At 36.3% G+C, this 19690-nt stretch overlaps 1 protein-coding gene across 1 annotated transcript in view; it reads left to right on the top strand.

The window, feature by feature from the left end:
* The window catches only part of stpg2 (sperm-tail PG-rich repeat containing 2), a 29591-nt gene extending 10938 nt beyond the window's left edge, over window positions 1–18653 (top strand). Inside the window, exons 8-13 of the mRNA XM_051676370.1 lie at window positions 40–199; window positions 371–534; window positions 15032–15124; window positions 16417–16585; window positions 17514–17629; window positions 18519–18653. Coding sequence (XP_051532330.1) covers window positions 40–199; window positions 371–534; window positions 15032–15124; window positions 16417–16585; window positions 17514–17629; window positions 18519–18653 — 837 coding nt within the window. The remainder of the gene's footprint in view (window positions 1–39; window positions 200–370; window positions 535–15031; window positions 15125–16416; window positions 16586–17513; window positions 17630–18518) is intronic.
* Window positions 18654–19690: the final 1037 nt, after the last annotated feature.

The following is a 19690-nucleotide window of genomic DNA, read 5'->3' on the forward strand; positions in this document are numbered from 1 at the left end:
TCATGTTGACTGATCTCATCTCTTTGCTGGTTCTCACAGCGGTTTAGTCCGGTCAAGGATGAAACGCCCCCTGTGGGTGCGTACGATGACCCGCGCTCTGCTCTGGAGACTTTGATGAAAGGAAGAGGAGTGAAAAAGAGTCCTTTTGGCCTGACAGCTGTACGCTTTCTTCCAGAACACCAATCGAAAACCACACCAGGTTTGTCCCCGTGCGATTCTGGGTGTGAATGTCTGTTTGTGCCGCATTCTGTATCCTAAATGTCTAGCTGTATCTATAGAGAGTAGAATTATTAATTGTATAGATAGAATATTAGTAACTAAAAACCATTAGTAACTGCAACTCAATCTTTTTTTTTTTTTTTTTTGGCAGGTCCTGGTGCTTATAATGTGTTTGACTATGGCCTGGCGCAGGAGAGTTTGAAGAAAGCCTATCTAGAGAGCACAAGGAAAGGCGCCTTCGGCTCTGTCGTACCACGCCGGCTTTTCATCCCCAATAAAGAGGAGATGAGCAGGCCGGGGCCGGCGCAGTACAAGGTGAGCAGTTCCTCAAGCCCAGCAAGTGTGCACTCATTGCCTATTGTCCACTAATCTGCCAGTGCACTTGGGAGCTTATTCACATTTTTCTGAGAGCTTCATCCAATGAATTGAATTAATCATTAATAAACCCCCTTGAACTCGTTATTATTCCACTTTCACTAAATGTCAGTTTTGCCATGTAATTTCTCAAGTGGCCCGAAAAACCTTCCACCAATATACCATAGTTACAAGAATAAGTAGTGCTTGCAAAGGTAAGCATTACTGTTACAATTGCTTAATTTTTACTAGTCCCTCACTATTTGTGCTATGGATTTGATACCTCAAATCATGTAACATGCTGATGAGAGATGTGATATTACTAAGTATATAGACACATTTTACCTACTGGTGATAAAATTGGTGAAAGATTTTTCCTTAGGCTTACATTGAAGGAGGGACCCTTATCTAGCGACAAGAAGATGCCTAGAAACCACCCTTTGAACTGCCCAAAACACCCCATTTACCACCTAGAAATGCCCTAGCAACCACCTGAGCAATCACATGGCAATGCCTGGCAACCACACTGCAAACAATCATCTTCTTACAGAGTATTTTTGCCTTGTTTTCCAGTAAAATTATATAGCCTAAACATTCTTAAAATAAGATAAATTTACTTGAGAAGCAAAATGACAGATATTTTTATTAGGGCTGTCAATCGATTAAAATTTTTAATTAAATTAATTACATGGTATGACGATTAATTAATCACAATTAATCGCATGCATAAATATTTGCTTAGAAAGCTATATATAATGATTAAACAATTATAAATAGTTTCAGTTGAAGTCAGAAGTTTACATACACTTAGGTTGAAGTCATTAAAACCACTCCACAGATTTAATATTAGCAAACTTTAGTTTTGGCAAGTCGTTTAGGACATTAATTTTTCCAACAATTGTTACAGACAGATTGTTTCACTTTTGATTGACTATCACAATTCCAGTGGGTCAGAAATGTACATACACTAAGTTAACTGTGCCTTTAAGCAGCTTGGAAAATTCCAGAAAATGATGTCAAGCCTTTAGACAATTAGCCAATTAGCTTCTGATAGGAGGTGTACTGAATTGGAGGTGTACCTGTGGATGAATTTTAAGGTCTACCTTCAAACTCAGTGCCTCTTTGCTTGACATCATGGGAAAATAAAAAGAAATCAGCCAAGACCTCAGAAAAACAAATTGTGGACCTCCTGTTCATCCTTGGGAGCAATTTCCAAACGCCTGAAGGAACCACGTTCATCTTTACAAACAATAGTACACAAGTATAAACACCATGGGACCACGCAGAAATCATACCGCTCAGGAGGGAGACGCATTCTGTCTTCTAGAGATGAATGTAGTTTGGTGCTAAAAGTGCAAATCAATCCCAGAACAACAGCAAAGGACCTTGTGAAGATGCTGGAGGAAACAGGTAGAAAAGTATCTATATCCACAGTAGAATGAGTCCTATATCGACATAACCTGAAAGGCTGCTCAGCAAGGAAGAAGCCAATGCTCCAGAACTGCCATAAAAAAGCCAGACTACAGTTTGCAAATGCACATGGGGACAAAGATCGTACTTTTTGGAGAAATTTACTCTGGTCTGATGAAACAAAAATGGAACTTTTTGGCCATAATGACCATCGTTATGTTAGGAGGAAAAAGGGTGAGGCTTGCAAGCCAAAGAACACCATCCCAACCGTGAAGCATGGGGGTGGCAGCATCATGTTGTTGAGGTGCTTTGCTGCAGGCGGGACTGGTGCACTTCACAAAATAGATGGCATCATGAGGAAGGAAAGTTATGTGGATATATTGAAGCAACATCTTAAGACATCAGACAGGAATTTAAAGCTCGGTCACAAATGGGTCTTCCAAATGGACAGTGACCACAAGCACACCTCCAAAGTTGTGGCAAAATGGCTTAAGGACAACAAAGTCCTGACCTCAATCTGATAGAAAATTTGTGGGCAGAACTGAAAAAGCATGTGCGAGCAAGGAGGCCTACAAACCTGACTCATTTACACCAGTTCTGTCTGGAGGAATGGGCCAAAATTCCAGCAACTTATTGTGAGAAGCTTGTGGAAGGTTACTCAAAATGTTTGACCCAAGTTAAACAATTTAACCCTCTGGGGTCTGAGGGTGTTATGGGCCCTGGAGAAGTTTTGACATGCCTTGACATTTGTGCTTTTTTCAGTTGCTTAAAAACATATTAATGGCTAAAGTCTGATAACACTGTATTCGGCACAAACTGGGCTACAATAGTATGTGTACAACATGCATGTACATGTTTGTATTTTTTGGAAAATAACGTTTATGCATGGTTTTTGAAAAAACAAAAATTTTAAGTCACTGAAATAAGGCCATATAACACATACTAAACATTTGTTCACAATGCTACAAAATGATATGAAAACCATCCTGATCACTCATTCATACAAAACAATATAGTCATTTAACTTTTGTAAGACACTTTTAGTGTTAGAAAGGTCATATGCGAGGAGGCGTGGATGATCATGAATATTGATGTGATTCACACCTGAGGAGACAAAGACCCCTCCCCTGAGAGAGAATGAATGTGAGGAGACTTAATGATTGAATGTATTGTTTGTAGCTTATTCACAAAATCAAGTTTAAGTTAAAAGAAGTAATCTGATTATACATTTTCTTTACATAAAGACTTTACTTAAAAACTTTAGACCTACACTACCGTTTAATAGTTTTAGATCAGTAAGATTTTTAATGTTTTTAAAAGAAGTCTCTTCTGCTCACCAAGGCTGCATTAACAGTGATATTGTGAAATATTTTTACAATTTAAAATAACTTTTCTATTTGAATATATTGTAAAATGCAATTTATTCCTGTGATCAAAGCTGAATTTTCAGCATCATTACTGCAGTCTTCAGTGTCACATGATCCTTCAGAAATCATTCTAATATGCTGATTTTCTAATATGGGCATATTTACAGCACATTTTACACATTTACACCTGAACAGATATTTGCAAGCACAAGCTTCGTTGATGATAATGAGGCAGCATAAACACTAGTTAAAATATAATCTAAACATTCATATTATTTTTATATCATATTACATATCATATTTATATCATACAGCATACAATTTAAATACCTGCTTTAGCCGAAACAACATTTAAATGAAACTAAAACTTGCCTATTAGGACATATTTCAAATTTCAGTACTCTGAATCCTGGCTGGCAAGTCTGGAAATAGTCCAACTAGTAAAATATGTACGTTTCTATAAAATAGCACGTCAACTAATATGTAAGTAAAACTAAATGACTTACTCATCCGAAATTGTATCCTCGGCTGGATCAAGACGCTCTTCAAAATGCAAACGTTCCTCGTCGGATTCCCGCTCTTCTTCTGAGCAAAATGTGAACTCTTCGTCACTATCCAGGACCATCTGAAGAGCTTCCTCACCTGTGTAGCGTGCCATCTTCCAAACGCGCAGGAAAGTGAATGAACTTAATGCTTTTTTAGGCATTGTTGGGGGCGTTTACCATTTGCATTGATCGCCTCAGCACATCACTGTATGAATAGCGCGCTCTGCTGGTGGGTGTGATCTCATTAGCGATAATTAGCTGAGCCAGGAGAAACTGTACATCGCTTTGTTTTATACAGATTACATTGCAGGAGAATATTTGTTTTAAATTTGAATTGTTTTATTTAAAAGTAGACATTTTAAGCTTTCTTTAGACATATGTTTCATGTTTGTGTGATAAATATTCGCGGAGTTTCAGTTCATTTTTGTGACGTGTTTCAGAAAGATGCTCACGGAGACAGAGACGGCTGAAAGCGCACCCTGTTTATTTTCTTTATTTTACAAAAGCACAAGGTTTTGTTGTTATTGTGAGTGTACACAAATAAATGTAGACCCTTTATAGTCTCTAATGATGTCTTACACTTATCTGTATGCCCAAAAATGATGGAGTATTTTAAGTTGTTTCTGCTGTTATGAGGAAAAAATCCAGCAGGACGTGCTGGCGTCCGTCGACCCCAGAGGGTTAAAGGCAATGCTACCAAACACTAACAAAGTGCATGTAAACTTCTGACCCACTGGGAATACGATGAAAAAAATAAAAGCTGAAATAAATCATTCTATCTACTATTATTCTGACATTTCACATTCTTAAAATAAAGTAGTGATCCTAACTGACCTCAGACAGGGAATGTTTTCTATGATTTAATGTCAGGAATTGTGAAAAACTGAGTTTAAATGTATTTGGCTAAGGTATATGTAAACTTCTGTCTTCAAATATATATTTAAAGAATTATAAATAAAATATATATATATTTAAAAAAATAATAATACAGAAAATTAAAATACATTACATTATTTAGGCACACATGTAAAGCATTAAAAAAGACAATACAAAAAGTGGCTTTAGAATGCAATATGTTCAATAGTATGGAAATAAATATAAGCCTATCAATGGCCTACAGTTTATAGCAATCCATTTTGCAATTGAACTCCTCAATCAGTCCAAGATTTATTATAAGTGCTTGTCTAAAGACGCGTCAATGTTCACCTGCGTCAGACAGACGCTTTTGGACCATCTTGGTTGCATTGCGTTATAAACATACCGTTTTTAGGTCGATGTGTCAAGTTAAATGAAGTTTGAAACTTACAAAAACACGTCTTGAGATCCCTGCCTTCGGATTTGCGGCCCATCAAGCTGTGTTTGAATGCAAGAATGTGTTCTCATCTTGTGCTGTCTGCTGTCGGTGAGTGTGGTTTGTTCTCTGTCTGTCTGAGCTGCACTTTGCCCAGTTTTGCTTACTGCCCCCTGGAGAAAACAGGTGGTACTTCAAGTTTGAATTGCTTATTTGGAAGGAATATTCCTTATTACAGTCCGGGGACATGATTAATTGCGTTCATTTTTTTAACGTGTTATTTTTTATATAATTAATCGCACTGAATTAACGTGTTAAATCAACAGCCCTAATTTTTATGGAAGCAAATTAATGACAAATGTCTTGAAACAAAAAAGCACACTGAATTGCACTACTTGAAAAAAAAATGCAATGCATTAACAGTGCTTGAATTTTTTGGGGATGCAATTTCATATGGGTGTATATTTACGCTGTGAATATTTCAACTGAAAACATTTCACACAAAATCTAATCAAAATTTCATAGTTTCTCTTCTTTTCAGAGAAATCGAACAAAATGTAGTAACGTTTATGCTTATAACAAGAAAAAGCTATTTGCCAGTGGGATGAGAAAAAACCTTTATTCAAAGGGCAAATAGTTTTTTCATTTTTTTAAGCATAAAATACTCTAAATGTTGTTAGATTTCACTGTAAAGAATAATTAATATCTTAAGCCATTCTTCTTCTCAAGTAATTTTTTTGGTAACACTTTCTGAAGTCCATATTCATAATGCATTGTAAAGGCATTGTAATGCATTAATAATGTCTCGTAATACACCTTATAATATGTTATAACTTCTCATAAATAATTGCAACCACAATAATAATACATTATAATACTTACCTATTCATAGTTATACCTAATGCATTATAACACAAGCAACATCTAATTTTATCTGCAAAAGTTATAATGTATTATTTATATTTGTAATATATATAATAGGTATGCTTTAAGTAAAGTGAAAAAAGCAATGTCTTCTTATAAACATCCATATGATATTTTTTTAAGTGGTTATAAGACATGCTGGAAGTTATATACAGTACACATGCACAAAATACAAAATAACACACATTCAATGTAAATTGTTATACAGGTGCATCTCAATAAATTAGAATGTCGTGGAAAAGTTCATTTATTTCAGTAATTCAACTCAAATTGTGAAACTCGTGTATTAAATAAATTCAATGCACACAGACTGAAGTAGTTTAAGTCTTTGGTTCTTTTAATTGTGATGATTTTGGCTCACATTTAACAAAAACCCACCAATTCACTATCTCAAAAAATTAGAATATGGTGACATGCCAATCAGCTAATCAACTCAAAACACCTGCAAAGGTTTCCTGAGCCTTCAAAATGGTCTCTCAGTTTGGTTCACTAGGCTACACAATCATGGGGAAGACTGCTGATTTGACAGTTGTCCAGAAGACAATCACTGACACCCTTCACAAGGAGGGTAAGCCACAAACATTCATTGCCAAAGAAGCTGGCTGTTCACAGAGTGCTGTATCCAAGCATGTTAACAGAAAGTTGAGTGGAAGGAAAAAGTGTGGAAGAAAAAGATGCACAACCAACCGAGAGAACCGCAGCCTTATGAGGATTGTCAAGCAAAATCGATTCAAGAATTTGGGTGAACTTCACAAGGAATGGACTGAGGCTGGGGTCAAGGCATCAAGAGCCACCACACACAGGCATGTCAAGGAATTTGGCTACAGTTGTCGTATTCCTCTTGTTAAGCCACTCCTGAACCACAGACAACGTCAGAGGCGTCTTACCTGGGCTAAGGAGAAGAAGAACTGGACTGTTGCCCAGTGGTCCAAAGTCCTCTTTTCAGATGAGAGCAAGTTTTGTTTTTCATTTGGAAACCAAGGTCCTAGAGTCTGGAGGAAGGGTGGAGAAGCTCATAGCCCAAGTTGCTTGAAGTCCAGTGTTAAGTTTCCACAGTCTGTGATGATTTGGGGTGCAATGTCATCTGCTGGTGTTGGTCCATTGTGTTTTTTGAAAACCAAAGTCACTGCACCCGTTTACCAAGAAATTTTGGAGCACTTCAGGCTTCCTTCTGCTGACCAGCTTTTTAAAGATGCTGATTTCATTTTCCAGCAGGATTTGGCACCTGCCCACACTGCCAAAAGCACCAAAAGTTAGTTAAATGACCATGGTGTTGGTGTGCTTGACTGGCCAGCAAACTCACCAGACCTTTTGTATTGTCAAGAGGAAAATGAGAAACAAGAGACCAAAAAATGCAGATGAGCTGAAGGCCACTGTCAAAGAAACCTGGGCTTCCATACCACCTCAGCAGTGCCACAAACTGATCACCTCCATGCCACGCCGAATTGAGGCAGTAATTAAAGCAAAAGGAGCCCCTACCAAGTATTGAGTACATATACAGTAAATGAACATACTTTCCAGAAGGCCAACAATTCACAAAAAATGTTTTTTTTTATTGGTCTTATGATGTATTCTAATTTTTTGAGATAGTGAATTGGTGGGTTTTTGTTAAATGTGAGCCAAAATCATCACAATTAAAAGAACCAAAGACTTAAACTACTTCAGTCTGTGTGCATTGAATTTATTTAATACACGAGTTTCACAATTTGAGTTGAATTACTGAAATAAATGAACTTTTCCACGACATTCTAATTTATTGAGATGCACCTGTATATTATGAAAAACACTTGTAAAGTTACAAGGTTTAAATACATCAGAAACTCTCTCCTGAGAAAAAAATATGTATGTTGATCACACATATAGCAAATCTTCTTGGGTGTAAACACACCCAAAGAAAACCACAAAAAAGAAAAAAAAAAAGAAAAAAAAAAAAAGTCAAACTAATTCTATACTGGACTCTGTTCAATAAACTTTATTGTTTTTGCATTTTATTTAGAGACTTATTTTTTAAACATAGCTTCCATTGTATAAGTTTGACTTATAATGTATTATATTAATATAATGTATTACAACTGTAGTCATAATGATTTATGAGAAGTTATAACTTGACATTATGAATGCAGTAGAATGCATGTATAATGCCTTTGCAATGCATTATAAATATGGGCTTCATAGAAAGTGTTACCATTTTTTTGTTTGTTGTTGTTGTTTTTGGGATTTTTAGATATTTTAACTGAAAAACAAGACAAAAGTTTTGCAGTGCACCCACGTCATCCAAGCACTGTGGTAGTGAGTTTAGCATAGGAAAGAACCAATTTCATTTTCTTCAGAAAAGTGTGACTAAAACTCTATTTACCTCTGGTTAAATTTTCATAAGGGAAAGAGATAAGAATACACAACAGTGTGTATTGTGGCTGGTAAATTCCTCCCCTACTGCAGTATTTCACTGTTTTTCTTGAAAACTTCCTTCAGTTCCATTCTGGGAGTCCTATTGGCCTGCTTCCTGAACCAAACCGACCCCAATTTATGTCTTTTGAGAATTCTCCCCTCCTTGTTTTTCTTGTACATGCCCTCTGCCTGCACAGATGTAGACCTTCAATAGCGCTGAGCGTCCTGTGACCCTGATGATTTTCGAACACTTTGTTGTGCCTTTCAGACAATGGCCCTGTTCCAAAATCAAGTGAACTGTCTCACTGCCTACTCCCTATCGTCTAAGCTCCGTTTTCAGTTCCCTAACATCATCATTTTCTAAAGTATGTGATAATGAAGAGCGTTTTCGAAATGTTCCATTTTAGTGAGGAAAAACGTATTAGTGTGGATGTGGCCTAAGTCAGCATCTTAAAGGCCAAGGTACACTTAGGTTTTCTGGTTGCCGTTACGCAAATTTCGTCATCAGCACAGTATATGTAAATGCAACCCACGACGTCGGCACATACGCCTGCCATTGACTGTGCTAAAAGAGTATCACACAGCAGTTGTAATGTGTTGTTGGCTCGTGGTCAAAAGGGTTTACTTTAAAAAAGGCTAAGCGCCCGACAGTGCACGAGATGGACCAGCACGCGGAAAAAAGAAATAGCCTTAACTGCCATGGAACCTCATAAGTGACTGTTTTGGAATGCTCTACATACACAGCAACCCTCATGCCACACAAATAGCGTCCCGCGTGGCAGAGTTATTTTCGTAAACTAAAACTAAGATGAAAAAATAAATATTGCAAAGTAAATGAAAAACTAAAACTAAACAAAACTAACAACAGTTATTTAAAAATTAACTGAAATAAAATATAGTTTTCGTAATCATTGAGCAGCACTCACTCATCACATAGCAGAATAATTTGACCCGTGAGGCTGTGAAGGTGAAGACCTGCATATGGCGATGTGGCGTGACAGGGAAATAAGTGATGGCTGGTAGGAAAGGACAGAGCCCTGTATGGGACTATTTCGAGTTTGATTATGAAACTGGAAAAAGTTAATGGATTGTCATGTGCAGTCATATGATTTGTGGTGCTGAAATTAAAGAAAACAATTCCTTAAACCTGAAAGTGCATTTGCAAAGCAACCATCGCGAGGAGTACAAATTATTCATGGCTAAAGATGTGGAAAGGAAGAGCAGACTCTGACATTGTGTTTCCAAAGATCTGAGATTTGGACGAAAAGTTCACATGACTATAGGAAACACAAAAACGCAAACTTTTTGTTTGTTGAGACTGATATGTCCACCTGATTGTGTGATTCTGCAGCGTTTAAACATTTAATGCTGCTCTTGACCCCAATTTCATCACTCCAAGTGCTGCACAAATTATTTCCATGATTATGCTAACAATGCAAACGGTAACTCAGCGTGTAAAGGACATACTGAGAGTTGCACAAAGTAACTATGTGTAGCTGGATGGAGTAAAAATTTTAGATTTAATTTTAGATGTAAATAACTCTGGAAGTGTCAACCCTTGTGTGTCAATAAAAAAGAGGTACTTAGAGGTCCTTTGAGGACAACAATATCCATGTCAAAAAACTGCCATAATAATAATAATAATGCCATATATTAATATTATTTTCCACTTTCAGTTAGTAAATTTGTTTAACCAACATCAGTCCTGATCATAACTACCAAATATTCATTAATTTTCAGGATTTTATCCCTTTAAATGCCAGTTTGTTTACATAATGCCACTGTTGTTTTTTATGATAAAAAATATATATATATATTTTCCATATACTAAATGCAAAGGGTAATTTTTTTGGGGGGGGGGGATTATCACAGTCTGGGATATGTCAATGATTAGCAACAACATTGATTTTGAGGCATTATTATTTTTGTGCAGTGTCAGATAAAAAAAAACCAAAACTCACACTCAGGACCTTAGAGGACAAAAATGTCCGCATCAAAAAACTGCCATAAAAATATTATATATTAATATTATTTTCCACTTTCACTGACTTAGATTTTTGAACCAACATCAGCCCTGATCATAACTACCAAATATCCATTCATTTTCAGGATTTTAACTCTTTATATTCCAGTTTGTTTGTATAATGCCACTGTTGTTTTTTACACACACACACACACACACACACACACACACACACACACACACATACAAATTTCTTAATACACATACAAAACACACTCTGACATCCAAAACCAACACCCCCACAAAATTTTAGCGGCATCATTTATTTAATTGGCCTGCAGTGCTCTATAATACAGCAAACAGAAAATAGGGGAAAAGCTTGTATTTTCTCCATAGGCTAAACATGAGACAAAATGGCGCCATCTGGTGGAAAATATTAAAAATTAAAATTTTGAAGGCAGGGCTCCAGAATGAAAGTATAATATCATAGAATTCATGATTTTATGCTTTAATGGCACTGGGATCAAATATGGCAGTTTTAATGGGTTTCAGTGGGGACATTTTTGTCCTTAAGGTCCTGAGTGTAACTATTTTGTGTACACAGTGTATTATAGATGTATTATAGGAACTAAGGTTGAAATATCAAAATACCCCCCAAAATACACACCTTTGGCAAAATTTATGCCGTTGGCATTAACACAGCCAAATGATTGAAAAAACAAAAATGGAAAAGACAAAAATGTCCCGAAGGTCGCACAAGGGTTAATTCCTTAACTATAATTACTAAAACTTAAACTGAAAAAAAAAAAAAAAAAAAAAAATAAATATATATATATATATATATATATATATATATATATATATATATATATATAAATAGATGTGTCCTCAAAATAAAAACAAATCTGTAACTAGCAAAACCATTAATGAAACTAACTAAAACTAAACTGAAATTTATAGCAAATTTAAATATGGTATTAAAATAAAAACTATGCAAAATGATAATAACCTTGGAAGACTCGACACACTATTGGTTTCAATAGAACTTTTGGAACAGTCTTCTTGTCAAAACATGCCTGCGATGCTTGAACATGCTGCCTATGTAGGCAGCTCACTAGGTTTTGGAACAGAGCTAATTTGTTTTTAATATTTCAACTGAAAATCACAACTGAAAGAAACTGTTCTAACATCTTTGAAACAGGGGATCTATGTACTGTAAGTTAATATTAGTGTTAACAGTTGGTTTGCCAAAGAATACTAAATGTAGGATACAGAGTGAAAGGTTATAATAAATCTCATGTCATGGATCATACTTATATAGTGGATGTGTGTCTAAACTAACTTCTGCATCTGAGAGACAACTGAATACTAGTTAGTTTGCAGTTACGTCTCAGTGTGTGCTGAAACCGGGGACATCATTGTATGTTCAGAATTGCAAGCTACCACTCTTTCTGCAGTATTCTGCAAGGGTACTGTGCACAGTATGCACATTTTCGGTATACATGAAATACCTAGATAATCAACAGTATTTGCACAAATGTGTAAATCCATTATATTGTGTAGGGGGGTTAAAATGACAATTTTCGCCTATGATTTTGGAGCAAAACTACAGGTAAAAAACAAAATAACCGTAGTAAGGTGTCAGCATCATTGTTTTATTTTGACACAGAGACTGGTAGGTATATTAATAAAATCAGTAGATTTCACCACCAATTGGGACACACACACACACACACACACACACTTTTTTGTGTTATTATTCTCAAGTTTGACTGCCTATAAGTCCAGAAGTATTAAATACATCTTAATATATTTTAAATTCTCATTCAGAACAAACTTTCCTTCTTGAATCTTCATTTTTAATGCCCTATATGGTTAAATCCCGGAGATATGCGGCTCTCAATGTGGCTCCATCCATAAATTGATAAATGTTAAAGGATTAGTTCACCCAACAATAAAAATTCAGTCATTGTTTACTTACCCCTGTGTTGCTATAACCCTATAGGCTAGGCATAGAAATGCATAAATTTCTTCGACTACAAACTCTTCAGACATGGGCTGGGTTTCCCGAAGCACTAAGTAGGGCATTATAGCACTTAAGTAGTACTTAATCTCTAAGGCGCGTTTCCCAAAAGCATCGTTTTCTATGTAGTTCGTAAAAACTTTCGGAAATTAACGAGAGCTTTGAACATATCCTAAGTCCATTAAGTGCAACTTAAACACATCTTTCTGTCATCTTTCACAGTTTATCAAAGACAATGGGACATTTAACATATTTTGATAATTGGAAAGCCATTGTAAACTATTTCAGAGGATAAAAAAAGTGTTGAAAAAATCGCTATGAAATCAATAGGTGGTCTCCGCAGTCTCCGCATGCGACGTGATCTAAATTACACATAATACAGTATAATGTTATATTAGCCGCCTTTTATAAGCAAAACTGTAATGGCAGTAGAAAGACGATATTTTTTTATTAAACAGATTATTTAAGAAGACATACGTGAGTATTGTGACCATGCATATTAAAACTTAGAAAATATGCCTAATAAATAATTCAAATTTGGTTAACATAGGAGATTAGAGTGAGAGTGTGCAATGAGAGATTCCCTCTCTCTCTTCCTCCTCCTCTTCTTCCTTCCTCCAATGGATGTTTCAAATCTGCTCGCCTGTAGTCTTTTTACAAGGCAGTAACAAACTGCATGATGCATAATGGCAGTAAGGCTACAAGTAGCCCACATAGTGCCTCACACTCTAACCAGACGATTTATTAATATTTAGACAGGTCTATGAGTAGTTCAGTACTGATGCCTATCATTTTAATCCTGTTCTGTATGCATTTGTTCAGTTTCCAGCCAAAAGAACAAAACTTTAGGCTACGTGAGAGCCCCTTATGATTCACATACCATGCATTTATTGCGTCACTTTCATTAATCTCTATGATTGAGCATTAATACATCTGAAACTCAGTCTTACTAAAACCATCATTATTTCTATAATTAAATTCTTTAATAGTTAATACATTTCAGCACCTCGACAAGGTTACAAACAGCTTCTATATTTGTTAGTATTTCCATATTATTTTCAAGTTGAGAAGACAATCTTCTGGACAAACTGACCAAAGTGATCAGCACCAATTTGGACTGGACAGCTTCTGTAACGAAGCACTTAAGTTCTACTTTATAACGAGCAATCTATGTGCTGGTTTGGGAAACAGGCGTTACTCCTTCGTGAAATAATGTGCGACGTTAGTTAAGATGATCGTAAAAGCTTAAGTTGCAACGTTATCGGGAAACCCAGACATGTTTAGTAAGTTCTGTTCTCTGGTTCGTGTGCAGCTGTGTTGTGTTCTGTTGTCACTATCGCGGTGGAGGATCTGTTTTCAGATAAACAAGACAAGTTTTCGCTTGGATGCCACAATGTTGTAAGGAGGCTGCGTGAACTGTTGCTCTTGTGCCTTATCATGAACACACACAGGAGATCAACGGTCAGTCCACAGTTTCACTAAATAATACAATAGATCTTATTTTGTTTCTCACCAAACCTTATCGTATGCTTTCATAACAATCAGATTAATCAGTAATCTGATTACCATAGAAAATATACCTTTTATCGCGTGTCGTTTGCTGCCAGTTTAGGACACAGTGTGACAGTGGCTGCCTGTAGTCTCATTTACAGTATGTTTCGATTTGATTGAGGACTTTATTAAAAAGAAAATAAGGCTGGGCATAGAAATGCATCAATTCTTCGACTACAAACTCTTCAGACATGTTTAGTAAGTTCTGTTCTCTGTTTTGTGTGCAGCTGTGTTGTGTTCTGTTGTCACTATCGCTGTAGAGGACCTGTTTTTAAATAAACAAAACGAGTTTGCCCCAGTGTCGCGATTGTGCTGCGTGAACTGTTGCTGTTCATGAACGCGAACAGGAGATCAGCGGTTGGTCCACAATTTAATTAAATAACACATTCAATTTTGGTTTGTTTCTCACCAAACCTTATTGTATTTTTCATAACAATCATGAGTCTCATGGAATAATTTTTTAGACTTCTGAATTATATTTTGTGTTCTTTTGAAGCTTGAAGAGGTGGTCACCATAAACTGCCATTGTATGACATCACTGAGCACAAAATTTGTTTACATATTCTCCCTTTGTTTTAAGAAAAAGAAAGTCATATAGAGTTATAACAACACAAGGGTGAGTAAACAATGAATTAATTTTCATTTTTGGATGAACTATCCCTTTAAATATCACTAGAAATGTCATTTTATTTATTGACATAAAAACAATAATGCAATGCACTCATCTTGATCTTCCATTTTCAGTGCGACAAATATAATAATGCAATAATGCGAAAGCAATAACCGCAAATTTTACCATCTCCTCTGTAACACATTATTTGATCGCACTGCTGAAAGTCAAGACATTTTTACACAAAATTAAACTAATACGGAGTAAACAATACTTTCTAAAGAGAACACACAGCCATGACTCAAAGGTGTCCAAAGGTTACCAACCAGTAATGATCATTTCTTTAATAAAATTACAATAATTTTCTGTCTATTTGTTTGTTTCAGGTGGAAAAGACAAAGGAACATTTGTACAAGAAACAGAGTACAGCTGCTTTTAAATCTGCAACCGACAGACTTGCGGGTTCCCTGCTTTCCAAAGTAAGACACACAATCCTCACACATTTATAATTATGTTAGACTTAACCCACAGTAAAGAAAAATAATAATACTGTAAATAGTATCTCTTAGAAAGCTAGGCCAAGGCCATTCAAAAGTTGCCATGCATTTTTTTTATAAATTGCAAAACAATCATCATATTATAGTAAATGTGTTACCAGTGCCAACCAAAAGATTTCAGTATGAACTCTACATACTCTTTTTGTATATCAACAATGGTCTCATATGTGTTTATTGCTCCTAATGAATTTTAGGAGAAACATCTGAGACAAAGTTTGTTACTTCAGATAAACATAACTGAGAACTCTAAATCTCCTAAACTGTGAAAGAGCAACCTATGACCAATCAAATTCGGACTGAATTCACACTCTATGATGAATTCTTGAATTGTGACTGGGAATGATATGTCGGCCCAGAATTCAAAGTCAAACACAGCCTGTTCCAGAATGTCAGACATTTGGAGTGTATGTGTGTGTTTTTGGATATGCTTGAATTCAAAGAGAATGCACTGAGAGTTGTTTCACTCCATGGAGGGTTTAGATTAAATCCCATCCATATCTAAAATCAGTAATTACACAAAGTGCGATATGAGAATACTGAAGTGTCCGTACGTAGGAGTGTGTAATGCAGGGACTGTTTGACTCATCACAGCATCTCAGATTCATATGCTGCAAATATTTCATTATGAGCTCACCGCCTCTCCTCTCGTCTGCTGTTGGAGTTTTTATTAGACGGGTCTCCATGTCCTCACAATTTGACACCAAAATACACACAGCAGTCTGGGTGAATCTCACAGAAACATGTGCAAATCATATTCCATCCCAAAATTAAAAGATAAAAACAAGAATGTATGTGTTGCATGAAGGAAATTAAGGCTATTTTTGAACCATTAGTAATTTTTGCATTGGGACATTATTTTCATTACAAAAAAGCACACTTTGTATGGCTTTACATACATGTCACATCCCGAATGATGAAAAAAAAAAAAAACTACTTTTCTAAAACTACTAAGTCTGACTGTTCAGAGAGAGATGCGTTCCATTGATTATGTGTATGTGTGTGTGTGTGTGTGTGTGTGGGGGGGGGGGGGGGTTCTACACCCCTACTCATTGTACATGTTCTTTGTTGCAACGCTCCTTGTCGGCAGAAATGAAACTTACCATAAATGTGAGAATGGGTTAAAATTTGTCATCGCATGTTATAACTGCAACCAAAACTGTTGCACTGTACAACAGTGCCCTGCTGTGGTTATTTATTGGATTTTCTTTTGGCAGGATACTCCTTCGCCGGGCTCGTATAACGTGTGTGAATCGTTTGAGAAGATTCATGGCCTCCATCACTACAGCGAGCCACGGAACGAGAAAGCATGGAAACGTCAGAACAGCTTCCTGTCTGCGGCGCCCAGAAGCCCTACCTTCCTCCACTATGATCCTGAAACCCCAGGTGACTAACTTTTGGGGTGTTCAAATATTTTCTTCTATCCCAGCTTAATATGCAGAGACAACTATAAGTAAGCAATTCATAGGTTAATTTTTTTGAAAAATGTGCCAAATGAACCATTGGCGTGAGTTGGGTGCAGGACTATCTGACTGTTTGAATAACTGCAGATGAGGGACGTATTCAGAAAGCTGTTTTTGAAAACATTGTTTATTTTTGCAATTCCGTTCGGTGGCGCTAGTGTCGCAGAAATCAGCTTTAATGCATTTGTGGCCTGCTGTTGATTGCCACAGAGATACTGTACATTTCGACTCCTTCAGTTTGTGAAACAATGGCAATGTGGCATTGTGTTTAGCTGTCCCCTTCTGCATATCGCGGGACTGTTTCACGGCCCCATTCAGTTTATCGTGGCCCCCTTCATCTTATAGTGGCCCACTTTGGCATATCGCAGCCCCGTTTCGCGGCCGGCCCACCAGGAAAAGTCCCAGTTCTCCCAATGGCCAGTCCGCCTCTGTACATGCATAACAGGAGATTTATGTCATTTTTTGTGAAAGTCATGATAATACCCACCACAGTGTCATTTCCAGCACATCTCAAATTCTGGATTGTGTTTAATAGAATTCTGTGGTGGAAATGACAGTGCTAGAAATGTCATTGTTTTTATATATATATATATATATATATATATATATATATATATATATATATATATATAAACACACAGTATTAATTGAAATAGTTTATTTCACTCTTTGTTTAGATTATCACATTTTTGAAGCATGTAATAATTTGCATTTTTAAAATGGATTTTCATAGTTTAATATTAAAAGTTGAATATTGACATTGTGCCCAAAGCTGAAGAAACAGCCAGTTATGTCACATCTCTTTCCAGTCTTTCACCAGCACAGTTATTGTTTTCTTTGTGGTTTTTTAGGTCCAGGACATTACAGTCCAGATATTAAGTCCGGCCCTAAACTTGCACTGATTGGCTCAAAAGAAGATCGCTTCAAAAGCCCTAAAGAAATCACCCCAGGACCCGGAGCATATGAGGTATGTGTGTATATATATATATATATATATATATATATATATATATATACAGTACTGTACAAAAGTCTTAGGCCCATAAGATGCTTCACAAAAGCATTTGTCTTAAGATGGTTATTTATATCTTCAGCTTTAGTGTGTCAATAGGAAATATAAATGTTAGACTCCCAAACATTACTTTTGCAAATAGAAAAGATTAGACTAGAAGAACAGGGAGCCCTGCAACAGATGTCATGGCCCCCACAGATCCCCCCACTGAACATCGTGTCAGTCTGAGATTAACATAAAGAGACAGAAGCAATTGAGACTAAATAGATAGAAGAACTGTGGCGAATTCTCCAAGAAGCTTTGAACATCCTATCTGCCAACAACCAAGAAAAACTGTGTCCAGGTGTAAGTAGGAGAATTGGGGCTGTTTTAAAGGCAAAGGTGGTCACACCGAATATTGATTTAGCTTTTTTATGTTTACTGGACTTTGTATGACATTAAGTGATAAATGAAATCTATTTATGTCATTATTTTTGAAGACATCCTCACTATGCAACATTTTTCACAAGTGCCTAAAACTTTTGCACAGTACTGTATATGAAAGGAAAACTGTACAGTTTTCCGATCATTATTGCAAAATAGTAGCTTTGACTGTCTGATTGTACATTATCCCACTTATTACATGTCAACATTGATTTAAGCTGAAATTATTTCATTATGTGAGAAGAAAGAGAGTGCACAGTGATATGAAAGACATGAACAAGAGTAGCTATAGTTGCCTGGGACATTTAGTTTAGTGAGTGTTATACAAAAATATTTGATATGAAGTTTAAGGAACTGATGTGGAAACATAAATATACTGTACACTGAAACTTGTGTCAAATTCTGCACATGTGTGTTGTAGTTTAGTCCAGTCGTCATGGACACAGTTCTGAAAGGCACCTTCAACGTGACGCTTCAAAACCCTTTGACATCCAGCACTAGATCTTTGCCTTCACGGAAATCTCTGAGAAAACCCTCTGCCCACAGCGGTGCCTGACTCAGGTCAATGGTCAGTGGCCTCTCGGACTCCACTGTCACTCTTTATGAAGGTTTAGTCTCAGTAAATAAGATGAATCTTGAGTCTTCTCTTCTCAGTAACATACAGTATAATGGGGCTAACAGCAGTGTTACACACACACACGCACACACGCGCGTGCGCCATATGAACAGCGTGAGCTTTGATGTCATATTCTCTGTGAATGACTGATTGGTCAGCTGACAACAAAGATGGTCAAATAAAACATGCAACTTATTTTCTAATTTACATATGCTAATTAGTCCATTTAATAATTACATGTCTGTCTGGTGCATGACTAATAATAACAAAAGCTCAGCTGTTTCTCTCTCTTAGGGGCTGAAGAGATCTGGCCCTTTCAATTTTTGAATTTGGTATGCTTTATTGGCATGACACTTTTGCATTTCTACACAAACTATACATTTTTATATTGCCAAAGCATTCTTTTCTAAAGAAATAAATATTGCTCAGAGACTTACATGAGTTCTAAGCTGTGCTTCATTGTAGGTTCAACTAAAAGTATAACAGTCCCACTTTATATTAGGTGTCTTTAACTACTATGTAATAGCATTAAAATACATACAATACAGTGTACTTATTGTGTAACTAGTTGTTGTTCTGCAAAACTCCCGCAAGATTCACATTTGCTGCTACAGAGGTTGAGGTATGGGTAGGTTAAGCAGTAGGGTTAGGGGTTAGGATTAGGGTTGGGGTAGGTTTAGGGTTAGGGGTTAAGGCTAACAGTGTAACTAGAGGAGTAATTAAATGCAGGTACTTTATAAGTACATTGTATCAAATGCTTTAGTACATAGTAATTAAGACGCATAATGTAAAGTGGGTCCAATATAACTTTGTCTCAGATGTTTCTCCTAAAATTTCTTAGGAGCCACAAATGATAATATGGATGTATAAAATTAGGTGGATAGTGTATCTTAGATCATTTTTAAATGTTTGAGGTCATATTGAGAAAGTCTGACTTTCGATTGCTGCCTTTTCTATTTTGGCAGTTCTGAGCACAG

This window comes from Myxocyprinus asiaticus, chromosome 3 (assembly GCF_019703515.2).
Source record: "Myxocyprinus asiaticus isolate MX2 ecotype Aquarium Trade chromosome 3, UBuf_Myxa_2, whole genome shotgun sequence".
Classification (NCBI taxonomy): Eukaryota; Metazoa; Chordata; class Actinopteri; order Cypriniformes; family Catostomidae; genus Myxocyprinus; species Myxocyprinus asiaticus.